Source organism: Hyperolius riggenbachi, chromosome 4 (genome assembly GCF_040937935.1).
Source record: "Hyperolius riggenbachi isolate aHypRig1 chromosome 4, aHypRig1.pri, whole genome shotgun sequence".
In the NCBI taxonomy this organism is placed as follows: domain Eukaryota; kingdom Metazoa; phylum Chordata; class Amphibia; order Anura; family Hyperoliidae; genus Hyperolius; species Hyperolius riggenbachi.
Genome location: NC_090649.1, coordinates 108,110,043 through 108,137,022, shown reverse-complemented (window position 1 = coordinate 108,137,022; position 26,980 = coordinate 108,110,043). Strand labels below are relative to the sequence as shown.

The 26,980-nt window shown below is 44.5% G+C and overlaps 1 protein-coding gene across 1 annotated transcript; it reads left to right on the top strand.

Annotated features, from left to right (window-relative positions):
• Nucleotides 1-16: 16 nt before the first annotated feature.
• On the top strand, nt 17-22,634 carry LOC137570442 (eotaxin-like). The gene is made up of 4 exons (XM_068279110.1): nt 17-43; nt 12,168-12,521; nt 19,390-19,498; nt 22,372-22,634. The coding sequence occupies exons 2-4, from the start codon at nt 12,464-12,466 to the stop codon at nt 22,601-22,603; spliced, it is 399 nt and encodes a 132-aa protein (XP_068135211.1). The 5' UTR covers nt 17-43; nt 12,168-12,463; the 3' UTR covers nt 22,604-22,634.
• The last annotated feature ends 4,346 nt before the right edge of the window (nt 22,635-26,980 follow it).

The following is a 26,980-nucleotide window of genomic DNA, read 5'->3' as shown; positions in this document are numbered from 1 at the left end:
CGGCCCAGGGACAGAACGGAAGCGGACATGTCGGCCGGCCAGGGTGGGTGGGTCTGTGGGACTGATCGCTGCTGGGGTGGGTGCCAGGCCAGCCCAAGCCCTCTCCCAGTCGCCCTCCTCCCAGAGTCCCAGACTCCCAGGCAGCCCTCGGCTCCACTCACTGCAGTGCAGCCAGAGAGTGACGAGCCAGGTCGGGTCGGACACAGCCGGCGGGGGGATTTGAGGTGGGCTAATGAGTTGCCAGCTGGGGCTTAAGCCTGGGTAAGCCCCAGCGTGGCGCCGCCACTGGTTGCTTCTGCTCTTGTGTGTCAGAGTTGTTAGCAACTACATTGTATAGCATTTCAGTAACTGCAACTAGCAGCAACAACTAAGTCTCTCATGTGACAAGGCTCTCGGTTTTGGAGTTAATTCTGTATTGCACACATACACATACATATTTATTGTAGTTTTCCAGTTGTATGGTAACACAGCATCATGTGCATGCTAGTTCTGCACACTGCCCTTCATTGTGACATTATCATCTATTGGAATGTATATTGGTTACTGTTGCCCTTTGCAGAAAATAATGGGGTTTGTCACCTCCTCTTATTCCCTACACATCACCTCGGTGTGTGAATAATACTAAAAGAATAATAGCAGCCAGCAGTGAGGACTGTGGGAGGGGATCTAAAAAAGGTATATTTTCCACCACATGTCAAACAATGATTCATCTGTAGCAGCATGAGATCACTGCTCAAGTACAGCACATACAGATGTCTCTTCACATATGTGAGTCCCAAGACACAATACAACAAGCAAGCTATAAAGCAGAAACTGCAGGCAACAAAGTTATTATGGAGCAGTCAGACACCTACTATAAATACATAAGGAATATTGGTAGAGACCCTCCAATGTTGACACTCCCTTCGCTTGTGGTGCCCACCAGTGTTGCGTGAAATTTTTTTGCCAGTCATTTTCGCAACTTTTACGAAAAATTGCTATTTTACTGCGAAAATGTGAAAACATTTTTTTACGGCAAAAAAATAAATACATTTCTTTTTACTGCAAAATTTAGCAAAAAATGCTTACACTTACTTACAACAAAATGATTTTCTTTGGCATGTTCGCTCTAAAGTCGGACATTATTATTGTGGAAATGAATGTGAAATATTATTAATGTGACTATCAGCATTTTCATGGCTGGTGACCAACAAGGCAAGGCTGAGACAGCTACCGCCTGCTCATTTGGGGGCTGCTATTCACAGTAATGTGAATTACACTGAGTAATTTGGGCACCCACAATAGCCAGAGTTCAAATTATGCCTGGAAATGAATAGGTTACTAGTAGGGGAATAGTTAAAGGGAACCTGAAGAGAGTAAAATTATTTAAAATAAACACATGACATAGCTGCAAATGAATATTACATACTAACCTCACCGTCAGTACCTCTCAGAGGCTCACCATTTACTTATTACAGTGATCCCTTCCAGTTCTGACAATATTTTGTCAGAACTGAAATATACCCATTGCTGTCAGTTACGGTATATATCAGCAGCTGTCAGTTACAACTGAATATGCAAGGTAATGTTCATGTTTCCCTATGGCTCAAGTGGGTGATATTACAGTTTTTACAGTGTGCTGACCAGGAAGCTGTTATGGGGTAATGGCCATTTTTAAAATGGAGGATGGAAAATTCTATTGATCACAGTGGACAAACAGAACACAGAGAGGAGAAAAAGACTGATGATTAGACTACACAGGAGGTAAGTATGATGTGTGCATGTTTATTTTGACTTTACATTTTCAGTTCAGGTTCTCTTTAAGGATGATGGCAGAAGTATAGCTAGATCAGGAGGTCTTTTTGGTTCACCCTGCACCCAAATTTCCCTGCACCGTTTTTATATGTGCATGGCTAGGGGGCACACCTCCCGGGAATTATGCAACATGTATAGTCCCCATGACAACCCCCCAACAAATGTGGTCTCAACAAAATATGGTCTGAGACCCCCACAGCCTCCATGCCCCCCCCCGACTGAGGCTGAGCCAGTACTTATTGCCTTTACAAGGCTCCATTATCTCTATTTATAGAAACTCTGTAATGTCATACCGGCTACATTACTTATCACTAGAACCTGCTTATCATATGACTAATGCACCAATGTTCTTAAGGCTGGTTCACACTACAATTGCTATTCTGAGTGATTTTGTGATTACATTGCTAATGTAATCGTATGTGTGTGTTCACACTGGAGCGATGTTATTTTGTTAAAATTCCCCCATCGCATTGCATTTGCAAGAGCTCAAAGGAAACCTAAACCCAATTGAAAAAATGAGTTTCACTTACCTGGAACTTCTACCAGCCCCCTGTCACCGCAGTAACATGTGTAATGATATGCGTGGTGGTGAGTCGGCAAAAACGAAACTAGCTGGCAGTGGGGGACCAAAGGATCCGGGAGTGACGTCAAAGGCACGGGGTGGCTGCAGGGGGCTGGTAAAAGCTCCAGGTAAATGAAACTCATTTTTTTTTCAATTGGGTTTAGGTTTCCTTTAAAAGCGCTACAGATTTTAAAAGCTCTTGCTAATGCAATGCTATGGGGGATTTTTACAAAATCACATTGCTCCAGTGTGACCACTCACATAGGATAACATTAGCAAGAGCTTCTAAAATCCGAAAGTGCTTAGAAAAGCTCTTGTAGTGTGAATGAGCCTTTACAGTTGGTAGTTAAAACCCTATACCATATTTGATTAATACTAGTGAAAAAAAAAATCGTAATCATAACCTCACATACACCCATATTAAAAAAGTACATCACATTTTGTCAATAAATGAATAATCAATGCATGTTGTATTATTTTCTACAACCCCCCCCCCCCCAAAAAAAGAAAAGTGTCAGTTAATTAGTTAATTGAGACAGGAAAAAGTGTGTACAGAAGGTAGTCATCCAAAACTAATGGCTCATCATTTTTATTAAGCAGCCACTTTAGATAGCCTGAGGTGCCCCCAGAATTAGGCAACCCCGAGTTTTAGCAGCCAGAGGTGCCCCCAGTATTAGGTAGCTCCCTAGTATGTCTAGCCAAAAGTGCTCCCGAATAAAGGTAGCCCGCTGCACACCCAGTATTTGGTAGCCCCCCAGTATGGGAAGTCAGAGGAGCCTCCAGCAATAGATAGGCCCTCAGTAAAGGTAGCCAGAGGGGTAACAGTATTACGTAGCCCCAAATATAGATAACCTCTCTCCTTTGCTCCTCTCGCATTACTCTGCACCTCAGGTGGACTACTGAGGACCCCATTATCACCGCCGGCCATTGCCTCTGGGCCCCCCTCGGCTATGGGCCCCTATAGCAGCCCCTATGCAACTGGTGCCTTGTCTAGGGCATTAAAATAACCCCGCCTGCACTTTACTATTATAATACGTATTTCAGACAAATCACTGGATTCGGTAGCCTTAGTTATACCTGGATAAACGCCGATTCTAGATAATGGATACTTTAAATATTGTTTCACTAGTGAAACGGAAATGTAAATGACTTGAGCGCTTTTTATAGAACATAGACCTTGCAAGTAATAACGAAACGTTTTCCTCATGACACATGATAGGAGCTTCCCTACCTCCCTTCATAAAAAAGGGAACTGGTTTTTTTTGTATCCGGTTTTATGTCCGGTGCAATACTGTGATTGTGTGAGTCACGTGAACTGAGGGAGTTCTAGCAAAAGCTGTCTGTTCGAATAAACTAATGAGACTGATGCAGTTTTCTGCATGTTTTCCACCAATATAAGAGAGAAGACTGGAAGAGTTTAATATGAGCTCCAGTATGTGTGAAAACTAACCTGAACTGAGAATACATTTATGAGATAACTAATTGTATGTGTAGCAACATCAGAAAATAGAACACCCCAGCAGTCTCATAACTCATATGCCTAGTCTCAATTCAAAGAGTCAGTGTCAGACCCGGAGTTACCTCACAGGAGCCTATAGGCACAGATGTCCTGGCGTCTTACACTTCACCCTCCATGAACCTACAACCCCCCGCCGAACTGCACCGCAAGTGTGCTGACTAGCCCAGCTTTCACTTCTGCCTTACTTCCCTTATCTGGCATAGGTAGCTACAGATGCCCCTTAGTATTAGGTAGCCAGAAGTACCCTTAATATAAAGTAGCCAGAGGTACACTCAAGTATTAGGTAGCTAGAGAACCCTCAGTATTAAAGGAGTTATCAGGCATTTAGTACTAAAATAAGTGCTACTTACCCGGGGCTTCGTCCAGCCCCAAGCTCCCAGCATGTCCCTTGCCCCAGCTCTCCCCGCAGCCGTTCGCCACCTCTGCCTCCTGGTCCACGGTGATGACGTCAGGCCGACCTGCGCAGTACGCTCCGGTCCACGTGGCGGTGATTGACAGCGCCGCTCGCAGGCGCGGTACTGCGGCTGTCAATCAGGTCGACCTGACGTCATCACCGCGGACCAGGAGGCAGAGGCAGTGAACGGCTGCGGGGAGAGCCGCGGCGAGGGACATGCTGGGAGCTTGGGGCTGGACGAAGCCCCGGGTAAGTAGCACTTATTTTAGTACTAAATGCCTGATAACTCCTTTAAGTAGCTAGAGGTGCCCCCTGACTGAAGGGAGATCTCGGCAGAGGAATACAGAGAGCAGGGTGAGTAACCCCCCCCCCATCTACACTCACATAAGGACTCTGCATAGGGAAGTAGGAAGGGAGGCACTGGGGCAGGGGAGTGAGCCGCCTTTCTATCATTAGGCGCCTGTAGGCACATGCCTACAGTGCCTTATGGTAAATCCGGCCCTGGTCAGTGTTATTCATTAGACAGTTATTTAGGCAGGAACACATACCTCCATCCACCGTGGAGGTCCAATCTCTAAGTGCCTAACGCTACTTCCTGTTTAAACAGGAAGTAGCATCAGACACTTAGAGCGAGGACTTCCGGTGGTGGAATGCATGAAGGTATGTGTTCCTGCCCGCCGCTTGTGTTCCTGCCCCTGTGATTGATGCTGGAGGGGAGCGCTGAGGGGAGAGCCCAAGGTGATGGGGGGACTGTCCCCCCTCCCTGCCGATGTGTGGCCATGCTCTCCCCTCATGCTGTGAGCCCTCCTGCCCCCCAAAACAGCCCCCAGAGGGGTCCCGGCCCCCCACCCCCATGGGTTCAGGGGCTGCAGCCACTATTGTTACGCCACTGCCATTGTAAAGTCTTGCCTCTCTCTGACTTCACTCTGAGATTGATCACTAATGGCGACCTTTATGGTTCTGCCAGGTGATCGGTATGGAATGTTTGTTATTGAAAGTCCTGTGCACAGAAGGAGATATTGTTTGCTTGGCAGTTGGAAAAAGCCATTATTTCCCACAATGCAACGAGGTTCACAGACAGCAAACTGTCAGGACCATGGTCATGACATCACACTGTGAAAGGCATTTCACCACAATATCAGCCATACCAACCCCTCCGATGATCTCGAGAAAAGGTAAAGATTTCTCGTTGGAACTGGGATACCAGATACTGATTGGGATGAAGTTCAATCCTGGGCATGGGTGTAACTAGAAATCCCCGGGGCCCCCTGCAAAAGGTCTCCGATCTCTAAGAGCTTCATGCTACTTCCTGTTTACACAGGAAGAAACATGAAGCACTTACTAATCGGAACCTCCAACACGATGGAGGTATGTTTCCAGCCTGCCGCCGCCTGTCCGCTGCCACTAATGATTGCAGGAAGGGAGCGCTGAGAGGAGAGCCCAAAGTGAGGAAGGGGGTCTCCTGCCCCCCAAAAAGTCCCTGAGCGGGCCCCGCCTCCCCCCCCCCCCCCCCCACGGAGGCAGGTGTTGCATCCCCTATTGTTACGCCGGTGATCCTGGGTTAAAGTTCCGTTTTAAGAAGTATAATTTTAACTCTCTGAAGTCTGCACAGCAGCCATGCCAGTGTGTTGTATAATCTGGTCATTTCATAGTTACACAGCTTGGTTGAAAAAAAGACATCTGTCCACCAAGTCCAACCAGAATAAGGCCTCGTTCACATCATACGCGCTTCCTTGTGGATATGGAAGCGCGTATGATGTGCTGAAACCCAGGAACGGCAGAAGGGCATAGACTGCCCTTCTACGGTAGTACCGTTCACATCTACTGCGCTGCGCAGCAGTACGATGTGCTGGGAAGCGCTTGCATACTGCTGTCTGCATTTTGCCCGGAAGCGCAGAGCTGATCCAATCACTGTCAATGGATGGGATCAGCAGCACAGCGGGCAGTGGCGCAGATGGCGTGCGATCGGATGTGCTGCGTTCTGATCGCACAGCCATCTGCGTTACTAGATGTGAACAAGGCCTTATGTTGAATACACACGGTGCGTTCGCGCACTCGATTTCCCGCTCGATTCCCGTCGATTCGTTTATTTCCAACATGTCCGATTTGGATTTCGATGGATCGTTAGGTCGATTCGCATGCAAAGTATGCCAAATCGACCTAACGATCCATCGAAATCCAAATCGGACATGTTGGAACTAAACGAATCGACGGGAATCGAGCGGGAAATCGAGTGCACGAACGCACCGTGTGTATCCAGCATAAGGTCTGGGAACCTCTATAGATCGCTGATTGCAGTTGCTCAGTATTTTTGCTAGTGTTTTGCGAAGTGATGTCAGCATCTATTCCTGGCATTTTTGTAGCAATTTTATTTTAGTGCTTGCGATTACAAAAGCGATTGTGATTAGCAATTTGCAGTTCTGAAGTTCTGCAAGGGGTTTGGGGTAAGCTGGTGGTTTCTGGGCAGAACAAGAGCTGCAAGAATGAGAGTGGTAAAGATGGAGAGCAATGGAGTCGCCTGGAGCTCAGACGAGATTAATTTGTATCTCTTGCCGCTGCATGGGGGAGGGTAATAGAATAGGGGCCTCTGTACACTTTAGATTCCCACCAGAATGACTGCTTTGCCTAAACAAAGAGAGAGGGTGACTTGACATCTTGAAAAGGAAGCACGAAGACAACAGGAGCCCAAATAGCGCAATTCGCCACCAAAAATGAGTAATGTGTATGGAAGGAAAATATACTCACAAAGGTAGGTTGCAAAGGGGGCAACCAACCACTAGAAACAGGTGGAGATTCACAAACCTGACTCCACTCAGGTATCCGGGATGTGCTGGATGCAGCTGCTGTCTTAGAAAAAACACTGGTACTAGACTTGGCTAGGCCAAAAATACCAAAAACACCCCTTCAGAGAAGGGTGAGAAGCACAAAGAGCGTAAGATTAAAGACGCGCTCAAGTCTGTGATTTACTGCTGCTAAAGGCACTTTTGTATTGACCTGAGGAAGCGGGCTAGCACCCGTGAAACGCATTGTTTCATGTGCATGAATAAAACGTACACTTACCTTTGTGTTTTGTCGTTTAAGAGGGTAGGATTCATTTACTCTTAACATATATACACTTGGTATTAGATATAAAGGGTGCCTCCAACACTGTTTTAAGACTAGGTATAACCCTTCAGGGTCCTGTATTTCAAACTCCAGTGTTTCCAATATATCCAAAGAGAGCGACCAACCAGAACCGGCTAATCGGACCTGGAATACCGAGTGAGAATGGTTATTTTCCGGTAGGCTCTATGTGGTTGCAGATCTTTGCAACCCACCCTTGTGAGTATAATACTTACATCTCAGTATACCAATTTGTACAAACGATACAGCACCATTGGGCTCCTGGTCTCTCTCATTTAGATACTTGGAGGCAGTAATTACTACCAGGAATCACACTAACTCTTTTTACAAAAGGGGTAAGAGGCACCCAGAGGTGTATAAAACCAAGTTTAAAACAACTAAAATGAAAAAAAGAAAAGGTGGGAACCGCAAAAGATCTAGAGCTAGTCTACTTTAGGGGACCCACCGCAAATCCCCATAGGCACTTTCAGCTGGGCTGCAGAAACGGAACAAATGTCTGCTTTCACCTTGTTTAAACCCCCACAAGCCTTATACCCATGGATAGGTAAGCATATCCTGTAACGAATTGTGAGGTTTTCGGTCAAAATAGAGTTGAAATTGGCTGTGTAGGAGCCGCCGAACGGCCTTAATCTCGGTTCCGTCGGCCATCTTCGTTCTGCTGTGCAGGTCCTTTCTTCCTCCTCATTGGAGGGTTTGTTAGCTGCTGACAGAGGCTGGCACGCCCCCACCTATCCATGGGTATAAGGCTTGTGGGGGTTTAAACAAGGTGAAAGCGGACATTTGTTCCGTTTCTGCAGCCCAGCTGAAAGTGCCTATGGGGATTTGCGGTGGGTCCCCTAAAGTAGACTAGCTCCCAGAGAAATAAGAAAAGGAGATACATGGGTGTGACAGCAAGCCAGATAACTATAGATTAAGGTGTTTCGGGGCTCTGAATCGCCTCTCAGTCTAATAGCAACCAGTGCGTGACAGCTGGGATGGGAGGGATGGAGGGGGCACACTTTGATGTCTCAGTCTTGGGTGCTGGAGGACCTTGTCCCGCCGCTGATTGATGATCAGGATCACATGCTACTGGCTTGTGGGCTATTGTGTTGGATATGATGAAGCTAGTGTGCTTGAGGTGACTCACTAGTCTGCTTGTCCCGCAAACTAAGGGCCAGTGCACACCTAAAAGTGCTAGTGTAATTGCAAACGTTCAGCGCTTTCAGAAGCGATTTTTCATGGCGATTCTAGGCATGTGCATAGCAATTTTCTATTTATCCCTAACGATTTTTGGAGCATTTTTGTGTAGCTTTTTTGTTTAGGTGCAGTACAACTGCTAGTGTACTGGTTATGTAACAAAAACGCTTGGAAATTGCTCTGATCTAGCGCTTTTCAGAACGATTTTCCACTTTCCTATACTTAATATTGAGGCTCAATCACCTCAGAAATCAGCAGAAATGCTGCAGGACCCGCGTTTGCGTTTGGGAAAAAAATCACATCACTCTGGTGTTATCCATCCCATTTAAATACATTAGCCAAGTACTTTTCAAAGCGCTGGCATTTTTTAAAAGCACTCAGAAGCGCTCTTGGGGCTTGATTCACTAAACCGTGATAACTCAAATATCACACCTTCTCAAAGATATCACACCTTATCAAAGTTAACACACCTTATCAGAGTAGCATAGCGAGTGCTATGAACCTGCAGGGGCTCAGAGCAGGACGAATGCTATTGCCAATTAGCAGGCATAAGATTGTAGCGCTCGCTATGCTACTCTGATAAGGCGGCATGTTAACTTTGATAAGGTGTGATATTTTCGATAAGGTGTGATATTTGAGTTATCACAGTTTAGTGAATCAAGCCCTTGGTGTGCACCAGCCCTCAAGCTGTGTTCACACATGAGCTGAGTCCATTTACCATTCACCAATGGACATATATCCAACCTCTGATTGGAGGGTTGTGGATGGGGCGTGGCCCTTTCAAAGAAGCTGAGCATCTGTGTGCTGGAGGCAAGTCAGTCACATGCCCACTTCCACAGCCATCTATAGCATGTCTGTTGCTATATTCCAGAGTCTGTAATTGATTTTATTTTTATTACAGAGCTCCCGAGACACGGTGGGACAGCTGGCATTGTGCTGTCTTTTTCTCTTGATACATGATAGTGTGCAATGATGCTGAGGATGTCCCTACTAGTCTTCAGGGCAAGCACTAGCCACTAGAGCACTAGCTCCAGTATGATTATCTCCGTGTGTGCACCTTGCCTTTGCTTCCACCCTTCACCCGTCTTCAGTTTTCCTCTCTGCCTTTGAATTCAACTTGATCTAACAGGCACAGTAACTGAGCATCTAAAAGCCCTGCTAAACACTAGTGGCACAGCCAGGCTACAGCTGACTAGGTCATCCAGGGCCAGATTTAAGGCAAGGCCACATACACCATGGCCTAGGGCACCACAAGATGAAGGGCGGGTGGGCAGCAGGCTATACTGGGGGGGAAGGGTCACCTGGCTACCTAGACTGAAGAGAGGAGGGAGGGGGGTCATCAGGCTATCTATACAGAAGGGGAGAGGGACATCTAGATTCTTATATTAGAGGAAAGGGTGGGGAGAGGGTCTCAGACTGCTGATACTGAAGGGAAGGGAGTCATCAGGCTATCTAAACTGGAGGGGTAGGGAGGGTTATGTGGCTACCTATACTGGATTGGGGGGGGGAAGGGTCATTTGGCCGCCTATACTAGAGGGAAGGGTCATCTGGATATCTATACTGGGGGGGTTGTCAACTGGCGGCTGCAGACAGTGGCCTTGGGCGGTAAAGAGTACAAATCCAGCCATGAGGTCATCACAATGCTGCATTTCTACCGCCTGCCATTATCTGTAGGTATTGGGGTGTGCAGCCGCCTCCTCTCCCGGCTGCAAGTCACTATGTTTTGGAAATAGGATCACATCCCCACTACCAGTGGCATAGCAATAGGGGGTGCAGAGGTTGCGACCGCATTGGGGCCCTTGGGCCAGAGGGGCTCCAAGAGGGCCCTCCTTCAACCACATTATTAGCTCTTTGTTGGTCCTGTGCTGGTAATAATCATTTCTATAGATGATTTGAATAAACATTACCTGCTCCCCATCCCCTTCTTGCACCTCTGACACTGTAGTTGTCCTTGGCAGGTTGTGGTGTGCCGTATCAATTGTTATGTATAGAGTGCTTGGGGGGGCCCCAATGTAAAACTTGCTCCTTAGCTATGCCACTGCCCACTACCTACTTTTGGCGGCTCCTACAGAATAATGTTAGGTGGAAAGAGTACATGCAAGCGTCACTTAAAGAGAACCCGAGGTGTGTTTAAAGAATGTTATCTGCATACAGAGGCTGGGTCTGCTTATATTGCCCAGCCTCTGTTGCTATCCCAAACCCCCCTAAGGTCCCCCTGCACTCTGCAATCCCCCATAAATCACAGCCGTGCTGTGAGGCTGTGTTTACATCTGTAGTGTCAGTCTCGGCTGCTCCCCCGCCTCCTGCATAGCTCTGGTCCTTGCCCCCCATCCCTTCCCTCCAATCAGCGTGGAGGGAAGGGACGCAGGCGGGGACCGGAGTTCTGCAGGAGGCAGGGAGAGCAGCAGACTGACACTATAGAGATAAACACAGCCAGCTCTGACAAGCTGCGTATAAGCAGCGTGGCTGTGATTTATGAGGGATTGCAGAGTGCAGGGGGACCTTAGGGGGGTTTGGGATAGAAACAGAGGCTGGGCTGTATAGGCAGATCCAGCCTCTGTATGCAGATAATATTCATCAAACCCACCTCGTGTTCTCTTTAAAGTAAAGTTCCTCTTTAAAGGAAACACGAGGGGAAAATAAACTGATGAGATAATCAAGTGTATCTATTCTCTCTCTCCTAAAAATTACTTTTTAGACATCCCACTATTTTATTTTATCTACTTTTTAAGTTTTCACCGTTCCATTGTTTCTGCTCAAGGACACATTAATTGAAGTATGCCAGAGCTAAAATCTATAAACTATTGACCCTTTTTATGTTTTTCCTGCTCTCAGAAGACATTTTCTGCTAGGAAAAAGCTTTATGGTTGTAATTCCTTATCAATGAGGGTTATGTTTGTTGATAATGGCCCGCACCACATCCAAGTATAAATCAGCTTTATTGAAGATCCATAAAATTCTGTTTAGCAGACAGAAACGGTCACTTGCATACCCGATTTTTAACGCTTTCAGGCAGAGAAAGAAAAAATAATGAACCCAGCCTAATGTTTTGTGTGCTAGGCACTGTACATACACATATCTATCTCATCATGTCACTATGGGTATCCTTTAAGTGACTTCTTTTCACAATAACCTATTCATGAACAGAATAAGTAGTACTGATCATCATGTGACCTTTGGTTAGCAAGAACAACTTCATTTGAGTGCTTTTTATTTGCTTGGAAAATGCTAAAAAAATATACTGTATGTAAGGTGAAAAATGAGACTTTTAGGAAGCAATCCCTTATGTCTTTGCCTGTCCGTCATTCCTTTTTTCAGCACAAAGCAACCTGCTAGCCAAACAATTATTCCTATAGGTCTCCCTGGTAAATTAATATTCCCCAGCACTGCACTTCTCTACTGCTACTGCAGCCCATAAATAGTGACAACACAGATTCTGTGGACAATGGTCACTAGTGACAGTAGGAAAAAGTACATTTATTAATATGCACCGCTTGTCATACCTGTGAGTGACTGAGTGTCATGTATAAATATTACTTTCTATCTTAAGCAGTGGTTAGCATCGCTACATACTCATACTTTCTATTGTACTCTCACAGGAAAAAGAAACCAGAAGAAAGATGAAAGAATGAGAACTTGTAACTTTCCACTATAACAGGCTCAGGGGTTTGAGGTTACCTTACGTTCCGTTACCTTATATGTACTTGTCCACTGCAACAAAAATTCCCTTTTAGAGGGGGCTTCAAATCAGGGGGCAGGCCGACACCTACCAGCAGAACGTGTCATGTTCCACCTGCCACCTCTCAATTAATAGCCAGAGCCAGTCACTTTTAAACTCATTTCAAACTCAGGAATCCACAGATCTGTGAGCTCCCCTCTCTGCACCAGGCTGAAAATGCCAACCATCCATGTTATCCTGCTGGGGATAGTCCTCTCCGCTACTATAAGTCAAGGTGAGTTCAGGAGATCTGACATCATAGAAATATTGGTGTGCGTTTATAGGCATTATACCATCATACCTGCTACATACTAGAGCAGCCTTTCTCAATCACTTTAGCCTGGAGGAACCCTGCAAATAACTTTTGGCTCTCAAGGAACCCCTGCAAACAATTTTTTTGATCTTGAGGAAGCCCTGCATTTATTTTTCCAGAGCCATGGTCTTTAAAAGTAGGTTAGGCTGTTTATTTCACTACCCCCGATTACAGTGACACTCATTATACTGTCTCCTTATCCTCAATTTAGTGCTTCTTTTTACAGTACTCCCTATTATAATGTGCTCTATTATACTTCCCCCACAATGGGGGAAATGCAGAGGAACCCCTTCAGAACACTCAAGGAACCCTGGTTGAGAAAGCCTGTACTAGAGTCATAGTGGAGAACAGAAGCTCCATTCATTGACTTTTATCAAAGTATCCAAGGAGTGGTGAAAAGGAGTCCACCTTTTACATGCACAGGTTTCACCTTTTTATAAATATGGAGATATTCTGAGAATTGGTGAATGGAAAACGTGGAGTAAGGCCTGGTTCCCACTGGATGGATGAAGAACTGATCCGTTGTTACGTTAACATTTCATTTTTTCATACGTTTTCTGTTACATTTAACGTCGCTACTTGTTTGGTGTTTGAGCATCCGCTTCGTCAGGCCAATCCAGAGAAGTCATGCAGGTCAGGACTCAAACTTGAGTTCTACTTTTTGGAACCGACCTTGTAGATTCGTTCTGAATGGACTTATGGATCATTCTATTCACATCAGTGCCAGTCACATTTTTATGTGCAGTGTGAGTGCAGCAAAAGTGAAGAACAGAAGGAAAGATAATACTCTGTTTTGGCACGTTCATGAATATGGTGAACAGAAAAAAAACATGTTGACATTTATTACCATAAAAGGTGGACAATCATCTGTTCCGAACTTCATAGATAGTTTCTCAAGGAGTCATCCACCAAAATGAAATCAGCATTTCATTTTTACATATTCATGCTATGACTGCTCCTCACATGAACCATCACAAGACTTGTGTAAGTAGACATCCGACAGTCTGACTTGTGACACTTGTGTTTGTCACTTGTGTCGCTTTCACCAGGTGTCACTGCTTGTTTATTGCCTGTGTACAGAGTACATGCTGTATGGTGATGTAGCTAAGTGTCTGGCCAGCGGTACTCTGGAGTTCTCAGATTACTGATATCTATAATAAACCATGCTAATATGTCAGCCCTGCAGGTAAATCTCAGTCTGTTGTCAGGGGAGTCACGGGAATGTGATTCAGTGAAGAAACATGTTTTTGAGGAACTGATTCTATATATTGGCTTGTTTGACTCAACAAAACGCCTTTTCTGTATCCTGGATACTCAGGTCATGATGCTTCATCTTTCTGTAATTGGCGTACTGTTTCTCAAAATGGAACAAGAATGCCTGTTTTCATGATACGCCTGTAACTAAGCAACAAACGAATAAAGTTTCAGTGACTCAAAAACTGCCATTTCGGCTTCATAATGCATGCTGGATAATTAAAATGAATCAGTCATTAAGCTACGATGTTGGCAGGCATTGTCTGACTTACCATCACACGTTGAGCTGAACACTGGAGCACACAGGGCATACCGTTCATATGGCCCTGCATCCACTGCATCCAGCACAGGCCATGTTACTGTTATGAGTATTTTTACAGTAATCTATAATTTGCACAAATCATTTTCAAGTGTATTGCCTATGTTGCAAATATACAGCTCTTATGAATAATCTCCATCTTCAACTTCATTTTTTTTATACCACCTAATTAGAGCTATTAAAGGGGCACTATGGTGAAAAATTGTAAAATATGTGCAAACATAAAGAAATAAGAAGTACGTTTTTTCTAGAGAAAAATGAGCCATAAATTACTTCTCTCCTATAGTGCTGCCACTTATAGTAGGTAGTAGAAATCTGACACTACAGACAGGGTTTGGACTAGTCTATCTCTTCATGGGGGGGGGGGGGGGGGATTATCAGGGATTTATTTATTTTCAAAAGCACTTAGTGAATGGCAGTTGCTCTGTCCCACTGCCAAAAAACTGTGCAGTGAGCAGGGAAGCTGGCCAGCATCAATGTTTAAATCCTTTTTAGGGAATATTTTTATTAAGAATAAAAGCCTTGCTGAGAATCCCCCGTGAAGAGATAGACTAGTCCAAAACTTGTTGCTTCTGTCAGATTTCTACTACCTACTATAAGTGACAGCAACATAGAAGAAAAGTAATCTATGGCTCATTTTACTCTGGAAAAAACGTACTTCTTATTTGTCTATGTTTGCACATATTTTAAATTTTACAATTTTTTGCCATAGCGCCCCTTTAAATATTCCAGGGTAACTTTAAAGAGTAACTAAAGCAACCCCTGGAGTTATCCTGTGCCCATGAGGTCCATCTGAGTCCCTCCGGTAAGCAGCGCAAAAAGTGGCCGGTCACCACCAGTTGGGAGCTACTGCGCATGCGCTGCCCCGAGCCTCGCACACCCTGATCGTGCTCCCGCTGGCCCGGTACCGACTTCCACATACTGCACATGCGCAGAACACTTCCGGGAGCGAGGTGAGGATGCACGTGGCTGGCTAGCTTTGCAGAGGTCACCGCCGGTGGCCGGAGGGATTTGGAAGGACGGCGCAGGCACAGGATGACTCCAGGGGGCTGCAAGAAGCCCCAGGTAAGTTAAACTGTTTTTTTTTTAGATTTCCTTTAATTTGAGAGTGTTAAGTAATGCTGCCATGTACATCTACTGCTGCCTTCTAAGGGGTGAGTTGCCACCCGTGGCATGGGGAAACCGTTGGGCTTGATTCACACTATTCTGCAGCTACAACACCGTGGATCCGATCTACAATCCACTGAGTCCATCTACTGTCTTTTTCAATGGACATGTCTAATTGTGAATTTGAGGGCAAAATCAGTCATGAATTAGATGTGTACAACCGAGCAGGGGAGTTTGAGATTGATTTAGTGTAGGAATGCTATATGCAGTGTATGAATGTTATATGCAAATGCATGTATGCTTCCGCTTGAAAATATTTTATAGTAGGTGGCATGGGGGCTGAGTGGCTAGCCTTGTAGTTACAGGGTCCAAGGTTTGATTCTTAGCCAGGACTCTACCTGCTTATCCTCACCATATTTGCATGGTTTTCCTCACACATCCCCAAATCAACTAACCTTTACCCTCATACACATCTAGACTGAACCCCACCATCTAGTATATGCACAGTACAGGTGTTCCCTGAGGTTGCTTTAATATCCAGAAAAGGCAGTTCTTCTGAAGAGCACAAGCCCAGAATGCTCCTTGCTGTGGCTTCTGTATATGGCTGTTTTATTGACTTTAGTGGTAAGTAAGAACGGGGGAGGGGTAGGAGTGTAAACAGGGGATCTGTAAGCATCAGGGCCCCATAATGGACAGATTTAAGTGTTTACTCTAGTACATTTTGGGTCACTTCATTCTACGCCACACTTGCAGCTCCCTACCTCTAATGTGGCATAGAATCTATGCTGACGGTTTTCTGTAGTCCTGAACCGATCTTTGCTCCCTGCTGCCACTGATTTGGCTGTCCTGCGACAGCTGAGCTTCTTCCTGCCCATAAGGAGTCAGTTTCATTGGTTTCTTACCACGTGATCAATATGAGCCAGTCACAGTAATCACAAATGTAGGATTGAAAAAAAGGCTCTGATCCTGACGTGTCCAGAGCAGGGCAGTCCTAAATGGGTTAAACCTGCAACTGTGGTAGAGATTACTGTAGATTGCGAGGAATCTGATGAGATGTGTACCAAGCCTAATGGTGGCCACTAATGATCCAATCCTTTTTGTCCAATTTTAATATAGGACTGCCGAAAGTATCCATTCAATACAGTATATTCACTCAGTTTACCATTCTACTACATAGATTTGGTGAAGGTAGCCACTAACAAGTAAATTTTCTGAACTGGATCGATTTCATTAATCTGATCGGATTGGTTAAGAGATTTTTAGCCATTAGTGGTCCCAAATAATCACTTTCGATCCTTTGTACGAAGAATCGGTCATAAAGGATTGTTCAGCAAATTGTATCATTCGTGGCCACCTTAACCCCCTTGGCGGTATGAAAAATACCGCCAGGGGGCAGCGCAGCGGTTTTTTTTAATTTTTTTTTTTTTAAATCATGTAGCGAGCCGAGGGCTCGCTACATGATAGCCGCTGCTCAGCGGCATCCCCCCAGCCCCGCCGATCGCCTCCGGCGATAGGCGATCAGGAAATCCCGTTCAAAGAACGGGATTTCCTGGAGGGCTTCCCCCGTCGCCATGGCGACGGGGCGGAATGACGTCACCGACGTCAGCGACGTCGGGACGTCATTGGGAGACCCGATCCACCCCTCGGCGCTGCCTGGCACTGATTGGCCAGGCAGCGCTCGGGGTCTGGGGGGGGGGGGGGCGCGCGCCGCACCGGATAGCGGCGATCGGGCGCGCGGCGGCGGCGATCGGGGTGCTGGCGCAGCTAGCAAAGTGCTAGCTGCGTCCAGCAAAAAAAAATTAAGTAAATCGGCCCAGCAGGGCCTGAGCGGCACCCTCCGGCGGCTTACCCCGTGTCACACACGGAGTTACCGCTAAGGAGGTTAAGATTGGACAAAAAAGATTGGATCAATAGTGGCCATCATAAGACAGGTATGAGAAGTTATTTAGCTTAATGTACGTGTGGACAGCATGCTCTTATCTTTATATGAGTTTATTAATTTGTATGTGAAAGTGGTAGCCTCTCTGTAAAAATAAGTCCTCAGCAGTGGCGTAGCTAAGGAGCTGTGGGCCCTGATGCAAGTTTTACAATGGGGCCCCCCAAGCACTCTATACATAACAATTGATACGGCGCACCAAAACCTGCCAATGGCAACTACAGTCTCAGAGGTGCAAGAAGGGGATGGGGAACAGTTTGTTAATGATTACCACTATTCAAAGTATCTATTGAAGTGATTATTATGAGTACAGGACCAATAGAGAGCGAATACTGCAGTTGAGGGAGGCCCTTCGGGGCCCCTCTGGCTCAAGGGCCCCGATGCGGTCGCTACCTCTGCACCCCCTATTGCTACGCCCCTGGTCCTCAGGGTCTCCACGGAACCACAAACAGTGACATCATATTTGTTACTAATACATTATTTGTATTTGGAAGCTGCACGCATTGTGAGATGTTACCAAGCTTTATAAAATGATATGATGTGGAACAAAGTCATAAATAACTATAACCAACTCCACTGTGTAGGCTTGAGCAGCCATCTAGCAAGTCACTGTATATGTGGAACTGCGTATGAAAAGCCCACTGTATTTATAGAATGACACATGTAGGTTTGTATTTAGCTGAGCTGAAGGTCTCTAGATACCACAAACACACATGCAAGGCTCCTGGAAGTAATGTTACAAATGCACAAAGGCAAAACAAATCTTGCACCAAGCCACAGACCACTGTGTGGTGCAGCACAAAAATTCTCTGTAATAAGATATAGCTTGTAAGTTGTGTGTGACTCATGTCTCTGCAAACCTGTGCGTTGCCAAACTGCTAAACACAAGAATTGGTAGGAAAACTGTTACAGTATGTGGCTTTACCACCCTGACCCTAAGTTGGACATAACTTTTATTACATGTAAACACTTTTAATAGGTAAAATATAGGATTCAGTCGTTAACTTTAGGAATCACTCCTTAACTTAAAGTGAACCTCCAGACTAAAAATCGACTCAGCAGCACTGAAAAGGCCTGGTGTTTCTTTAACAGTTTCACAGCATCAGAACTTTGTTTCTCTTAAACAAGTCTCATTTTTAGCTACGCAGAAGAAAACTGCCCGGGCATTTTTACCCTGATGCTGTGCAAAGCATGATGGGATTTCTGATGTTGTTGTTCTCGTTCTGCTGTTTTGGTGCAAATTTTTTTTTTTTTTACATTTTTAATTTGACATTTGAAGCCTAGCATGTGCAGCTGGGAGGGGTTATCAGGACACAGGACAGTTGGAACTGTGTCTCATGCTCCCTGTCCCCTCCTTTCAACCAAAAAGATGGCTGCCCCCATGACAAAGATGGCAGCCCCCATGAATCACAAACATTTGCCTGTTCTTTTAAAACAGGGTGGGTAAAAGATTATATTACCTATCTATTCTAATTCACATAACTAATGTAACTTAATGACAGTATGTTTGTTTAGGCTGAAGTTCCCCTTTAAGGAGAGAATCCTAATTTTACATGAAATTGCTTAGTGAATACTACATGATTTATCACCATGGTGATAACAGTAAAAATAGCTCAGAATCATTATTAAAGACAGAGGATAAGCTTAGTGAATAGTGGCCTTTGTCTTTTTGCTCATAAATTCTCCAGGTAGTGCCTGACTGACACTGTGGTGAAGGTGGAACTGAAGGAGCGGAGGAGGGACTGGACAAGAATATGAGATACATAGACTTGCATTCACCTCTACCCATCCTACCAAATGGAACTAAGCTTATCTTGTAAGGGAACAGGAGGTTGTTACCTGAAACTCTGATATGTCCAGCAGCATTTTTGTGTCAGGCCTGCATTACCTAATGGACATCTTTACCACATTCTTTTTACAACAGTTTTGGCAGCATTGCATGTTAATCCTCTGACCTCAGTGGGTATTGTAAAGGTAGCCATACATGATACAATTGAATGGTTAGATTTTTTTTATGATTGTTTGATAAAATGTTCAACTGTATAGAAAATTCAAATAAAACATTTCTTTAGATCTATACATCTCAGTTTTCTTGAAAATTCCATAAAATGCCTGAAAATTACGCTGGTCAGCTTAAAATCCTTAATTAAAAATTGTTTGTTCATTATGTTTAGGATATGAATATATTGAGCCGAGTACCTGTTTAAAAGTGCAAAAAAAGGGAGTGAAAGTGAATCTGCTGGCGAGTTACAGAAGACAAAATCATCCCATTAAAGCAGTTTTGTAAGTATAATCACTAGAAAGACTAACTCAATAACAGTATGTGGGATTTTGCCTTCATTTAAGGCCCCTTTTACTCTAGGAGTCTACTGTAAGCATGCATTGCATAGAGTAACTGTTTTGCTGCTGGGTAACACAATGGCAATGTAAGTTTGTGGGGCCTTTTACACGTACTGCATCGTGTAGCGCTGGAAGTTTCTGAATTGCTATCGAGCCGATGCAAAGTCTGGAGGAAGTCAATGGAGTCAATGAGCGGCGCAGAAATTTAATCAAGGGGAGCGCAGTGTGGCGCGCATGTTCGGGCAACAGGAATCCCTGTGATGTACTTCCTGCCCAGCAGGAAGCATGTCTCAGAGCGGGGGGCGTCGCTATGCATATGACCCTGTTGGTGCACTCTGTTGCAGGGTCAAATGTTTCTAATTGTTTGCACTGCGGTAGGATGTGGCAGGAGCATCACATACCCACCGCCAGGGCCGGATTTACCATAAGGCACTGTAGGCACATGCCTACAGGCGCCTGATGATGGAAAGGCGGCTCACTCCCCACCCCGAGTGCCTACCTTCCTCCTCCCCAATGCAGCATCCCGAGCAGAGTGTAAATAAGAGTTTACTCACCTGGCTCTCGGCATTCCACTGATGAAATCCCATTCAGTCTACCTACTTAATACTGAGGGTACCTCTAGCTACATAATACTTGGGGGCACCTCTAGCTACTTAATATTAAGGGTACTTCTGGCAACCTAATGCTATGACAGGCAAGGGAAGTAAGGGAGAAGTGACAGCTGGGAGAGCCAGCACACTTAGGGTGAAGTTTGGTGGGGGTTTGTAGGTTCATGGAGGGCGGAGTCTAGAGCGAAAGGACATCTGTGCCTATAGGCTCCTGTGAGGTAAATCCGGGCCTGCCCACCGCAACACAAAAAAGTAAGTGTAAAACCAGCCTCAGGGATATGTATATATATATCACTAAGTATGTTGTAGAAATATTAACTTGTACTTTTGTCAGGCACACATCTGCACTGCATGCCATATCAAGGCTGTGCTTAGTGAGCAGTACTTTACATTATTTTAACTGTCACTATCTTTTAGTAGTTAATCATATTTGAAGTACATTTTTTATAATTCCCCTTTTTATTTAGCATCCCTGGGATGCCCCCAGGGCGTGGGCTATGATAACTAAATATTTCCCAACTTTTGGAGCCAGAAAAAAGGGACACTACCTGTCTCTGCCACACCTTTAGCCATGACTCAGTTTTACATGCTGTGTTCCCCTCATCCTCCTCCATACAGTTCCATGATGTCTAGTGGTCCCACATCTCACCCCTATACAGTTCCCTAGTGTCTAGAGACTCCTCTCTATCCCCTATACAGTTCCCTGGTGTCTAGTGGTCCCCCCTCTCACCCCTATACAGTTCCCTGGTGTCTAGAGACTCCTCTCTCTCCCCTATACAGTTCCATGATGTCTAGTGGTCCCCCCTCTCCCCTATACAGTTCCATGATATCTAGTGCCCCCCCCCCCCCCTCTCTCCCCTATACAGTTCCATGATGTCTAGTGGTCCCCCCCCCTCTCACCCCTATACAGTTCCCTGGTGTCTAGAGACTCCTCTTTCTCCTCCATACAGTTCCATGATGTCTAGTGGCCCCCCCCCCCCTCTCTCCCCTATACAGTTACCTGCTGTCTGGTGGTCCTCCCTTCTGGCCCTTCACAATTCTCTGGTGTCTGGTGGTCCACCTTCCTTCCTCTATACCGTTCACTGTTGTCTATTGGTCCTCCCTCCCCTATATGGTTCCCTGGTGTCTGATGGTCTTCCCTCCCTTTCCTTTATGGTTCCCTGGTGTGTAGTGGTTCCCCCTTCCCTCCCCATATAACTGCTCTATTTTTTCCCCCTCCTTCACCTATAAAGCCTCCCTAGTGTCTAGTGCTTTCCCCCTCCCTCCCCAATATGACTTCCCTGGGGCCTTGTGCTCCCCCTGCCCTCCTCCATATAGCTTCTCTGGTGTCTAGTTATTTTCCCCTCCCTCCCCAATGTAGCTTTCCTGGTGTCTAATGGCCAGATTATCTCTTATTAACTAATTCAATGTTTATTTGTGAATACTACTGGCAAATCTTCAACTATTGTTACATTGATATGGGGCCCTATGCAATTACGGAGTTCTAAAATTAGGCGACAGGACTATCGCCTAACTCAATTGGAATTATCACTCAGCCGGTTAGTTAGTTTAATCTATGAATTCAATGAGAATCATCATTATTCTCAGTGGTCCACCTAGTGGACGAATGAGGAGCCCAAGCTGGAGCTTCAAAGATGCTTTTGCTAGCACTCCATCATTAGACAAAGAACAGGAGACCACCAGAATGAGGAGCCCCAGCTGGAGCTTCATTGATGCTTTTGCTAGCACTCCATCATTAGACAAAGAACAGGAGACCACCAGCAGTGGGCTCACAGTGACGGAAGACAATGGGGAACGATGATGCCAGCAAAGCCTGGCATGCTTTGGTTAAATGATTGGGAGTCGGCTGGCTCTTGTGGTCAACATTGGGTGCACGTGCTTTTCACAGGGGACTGAGGCATTTGTGCTGTGGTGCTGAAGGACAGCTCCTCAACGCAAATGGTTTGCTTCCCATCGCATGGAACAGAGGAGCAAATAGCTAGTTTTCGCCCAAGTTATCCTCTTTTCGCTCAGACATTGCTCAGGTGGAGCTGGCAATTGGATTAATGTGAGCTCCTAAATATTGAGTTTCCTATCACCTCAAATTGCATATTGCCCATGATGCTATTTTGGTAGACTGAATGGAATTTGTTTTGAATATTTTTGAGAAACCGTAACAGTACTGAGTGAAGCCCCCTCTTCATATATTGTGTATGTTTCTTTCTCTAGGTTTGTGACAAAGAAAGGTGTAGAGATTTGTGCCGATCCCAACATGGCTTGGGTGAAAAGAGCTATTCAAACACTGGACCAGAAAGCCAAAACTCAAGTGGGCAACAAACCAACAACAAACAAAAAAAAGCCAGCTGGGCAGAATAAATCAGGGAAACCTAACAATAGAAGAAGAGGAGGCCTAAAGACTGCCAGGACCTCTCCTCCGCTGATTTTCTCTGTGAAGGCTTAAGATTATCATTGGCAATAAAAAGAACATCATAGATGGATGATTCAGCTCTTTTATACAATGCTGTATAATGACTAATATCAGGGTGAATAACATGCAACCAGGCCAACCCTACTGTATAAAATAAGTGGTATACTGCAAGCATGAGGCTGGCCATTACCTCATACTGTGCCAAATTATACTGTATTGTAAAAGTCTATGTATTCGGTATACCATGTCATCATCAAGTATTTAAAAGGCCACACAATGTTATATTGGTGTAGCCAAGGGTACTAGTGCAAATTTTGCATTTACACTGGTCCCTGTGCTGTTGCAGTGAAAAAGAGGGATAAGAAAGAGATCTGTTTGTTAACAATTGCCACTATTCAAAGCTCATATAGAGGTGATCAATATCACTATGGCACCATCGAAGAAAAATGTACTGCTCGAAGGTGGGTCCCACATATGCCTATCTGTTTGGTCAAGGGGTCCCTGTGTGGTGACACCTTCTGCATCACCTATTACCATGCTACTGTTGCCACAGTATCAAGCATCCTAGGCCAAGGCCGTATGCAGCCATGTTTTGGCCAGGCTATATATGACTGCAAAGCCCACTGAGTTATGAAAACTGTAAACAAAAGTACAACCAGATTTTATTAATTTTGAAGCAAGTGAGATACAATATAGAGTTGATGTCAGGAAAAAGAGATACAGTGTTGCTCCAGATTAGTCTAGATTGCACACACACACACACAAAATCTGTGTGATTCTTGGTTTGGACTCAATATGTTGAAGTGAGTGCAGAATATGTGCAGTGAATAGATTTCTATGAACAGGGGATACTCATAGTTCAGAGCCTGAAGGGAAGCCTTGTTGAGTGCTGCAGCCTCTCCCCTGATCTGTTATTGAATAATATGGAGTCAGTCCCCTGTAGGAAGTGACATAACTGGTCACAAGACTCTATGAGAGAGGAAATGACATTTCTAACAGGATATTTAGGAGATAAACTATCCAGCACACTTTCCTGCAGGCTCTGTATCGGTGTTAGGCATGGATATTTCTTTTACATAAGCCCCCATTAACTGTTATTGGACTGGACAGAAACAGCATCTGTAACTTGTACATATTATTTTTTTTTTGCTCTCCCTCTAAAATGTAATCCAAGTAGATGTTTTGAACATTTTCTCTAGCCACTCGCCTGACTCACCTACACAATAATGTTATATTTAAAGACAACAGAATGGCTAAGTGAAGTTATGTATCACTGTTCACACACTAGGAAATGTAAAACAAAATTGTGAAAAAATTCTAAAAGACTTTAAACACATTCAACTATACAGTGCTTTTAATAGCAGTTTTAATAGCAGTTTAATCAATGTTTCATAGATGATAATCAAGGGAAAAAAATATTCAAAGACTACAATAAGTTCTCATCTTATCTCCCAAATCAGGGACCTCTAGCAAACACAGGTTTATGAAAATACTTATATTGTAAGGTGAGGTAAAGTATTGAATGTAATGTGAAAGGAAATTCACAAAATATGAATTCTGTATTTATGATTTTATGTGTATCATTTTATGAATATGTTTAAATAAATTATTGTTTCTACTCCGCTATTAAAGAGATATTTCATATAAGCTGTTATCCCAGCTGACTGAAACTGCTGTTTCAAAAAGCATCTTCTGTAATCTTGTTTTACCCAAAAAATTACTTTGAGCATCTTATCAGAATTTGCTCTTGTGATTTGCGTTTTTGCGAATTTGTGTTCCTGCACATCTAATGCAAGTCAATGGCATCCCACTTTTTTGCATTCTGAAGAAAAAAAAAAGTGCTACGGGTTTGTTTCCACTTGGGGCAATTCACAGAGTTTCCCCGCACACAAATTCAGACAGGAAATATAGCCTATTTAAATCAATAAGTTGCCCCAAATTCACATGAGGGGTGGGGGGCGGGGGAAACAAACAATCACTGTGCAATCTACTAAGACATATAATAATGGGGAGTATAGGTACATGAGCAATTCAACATACTATATAATCAGGACAACCGGTGATACAAGTACAAATCATACAATTCTTGTGTAGTTTGAAAAATATCAGTACTGATGGATGGTCATTTGATAAAATGCACAAAAGCAGGAAATACAAGGGGGAGGTTCCTGTCCTTGCAAGCTTATTATCTAGAGGTTAGTGAGGTAAAGACCTTGGGGGAATAGACGAAGGGATAAGCAGATGAGGCAATGAGGTTAAAAATATAGGTTTAGGAAATTGTAGGCTTGTTTGAACAGGTGTGTTTTGAGGGTACATTTAAAAATTTCCAGACTTGTAGCAAGACGGACATACTGTGGGAGAGGGTTCCAAAGTAGAGGTGACACTTGTGACAAGTCCTGGATGTGAGAGGAGGTATATGTATATATATATATATATATATATATATATATATATATATATATATATATATATATATATATATATGCGCTTTGAGTGCTATGGGATGAACAAGAAATATTGGTATTAACCTCCCTGGCTGGCAGTATGATTACCTCCAAATTGTATTGTTTAAAAGCAGTAAAATTTTTACACAAGCTTTTAGACCCTAAAGATCATACTGCTAGATAGATCTGTGGCAGCCCTGCACATTACACACCTCCCAAGGATCTAATTCGGGATTACCGTATTTTCCACCGTATAAGACGCACTTTTTCTCCCCCCAAAATGGGGAGAAAAAGTTCCTGCGTCTTATACGGCAAATGCAGGAAATCCCCGACTTACGAACGCCCGCCGATACGAACCGTGACCCGCCGCCACGTCGGGGATTCCCTGCATTAGCTTGCTGTGTGGTTCGCTCCCCTTCCCAGTGTAATCAGTGTGGCGGCTGCATGTATGTATCAGAGTTGCTGGTATCACTGCCGGGCTCCCCCCGCTGACAGCTTGTCCAATCTCCCCTCCCCGCATATGTCCGCTCCCCCCCTGGTGTCCGCGCTGCCCCCGGTACCTCTCTGAGCTACAGAATTCCATCCCGAGCCTGACTCGAGTTTACCACCAAGGAGGTTAATCACCAGAAACCTGGGCATTATCTGTATGCAGCTTTAGGGATAACTAAGGAGAATAAGATGTGCATTCTCAGATAGTGTAATAAAGTTATTTCACCTTCTTTCTGCGTATAATAATGATAGACAGGTAATCATTTTGAGGATAGACAGGTTCTCGTTCTTAACCTATGTAACAGCATTTTCGTTTTCCTTGTGGCATTGCTATAATAATAGTCTGTGTTCCTTATTGGTGAATTGTGAAAGGGATGTGTGTACATATAGGGGTTCCACTCTGGTTCCCACTGGCCACAAACCTCACATAAGAGAGGTCAATAACCCATCTCCAGGCTTCGGACCAGGAAGCTATTTGGTGAACATCAGGTAGCTGTCTTGGATAAAAAGTACAAATATCTAGCTTGAGTTCAAGTCTCTTTCTAGGCCTAATTTAACAAAATCACATTAATGCATGATAATTAAAAATCCCACTGGCTATGTGCAGGGGCGCCTCTAGCCTTCTTGTCACTCCAGGCAAGAAATCCTGTGGCGCCCCCCCCCCCATAAAAAATAAAACAAAAATCATATACATTATAGAACACTTCACACATGATATAAGCCATCAGAGAGGGATAACTATGAAATGGGGCCCTAGGCAAGATAACACTTTGCCCTCCACTGATGGTCACCTGGCTTATTTAGTTAGATTTGGTGGGGGCTAGCAACCACCAGGCCCCTAAACTCTCTCTAGACCCTAGGCAGCTGCCTAAGTTTGCCTTGTGGATGATCAGCATTGTATGCCATACAGCACATGCTGCCAGTATGCACCTCAAATAAATACAGCATCCACACTACAAGTTCCAATGGCAGTCACATTGCAAGATTGGATTATCAAGCAAGACATTCTTACTTTCAAAATAATTTTTCACAAACATTATGAGATATGCAAATATGTTACCACCTGTTATGGTAGGACTAGAGTGGGTATATCATGACATTGAAGGGCTGATATGGTAAGGTGGTTTAAGGCCCAGTGCACACCGAGCGGTTTTAGCAGCGATCCGCCAACCGCATCTGTCTGTGAAAACGCTTGGCTAATGTATTTCCATGGGATGGTGCACACCAGCGGTTTGAGGTTTTTAGCAAACCGCAAACGTGCCTCCTGCTGCACATTTGCGGTTTGCAGAAGCGATTCTGCCTCAATGTAAAGTATAGGAAAAATGCAAACCGCTCTGAAAAACACTAGATCAGAGCGGTTTTCCAGGCGTATTTGTTACAGAAGCTGTTCAGTAACAGCTTTTACTGTAACAATATTTGTAATCTGCTTCACAAAAACACAAAAATGTCTCTAAACATGCCTAGAATCGCTCTGAAA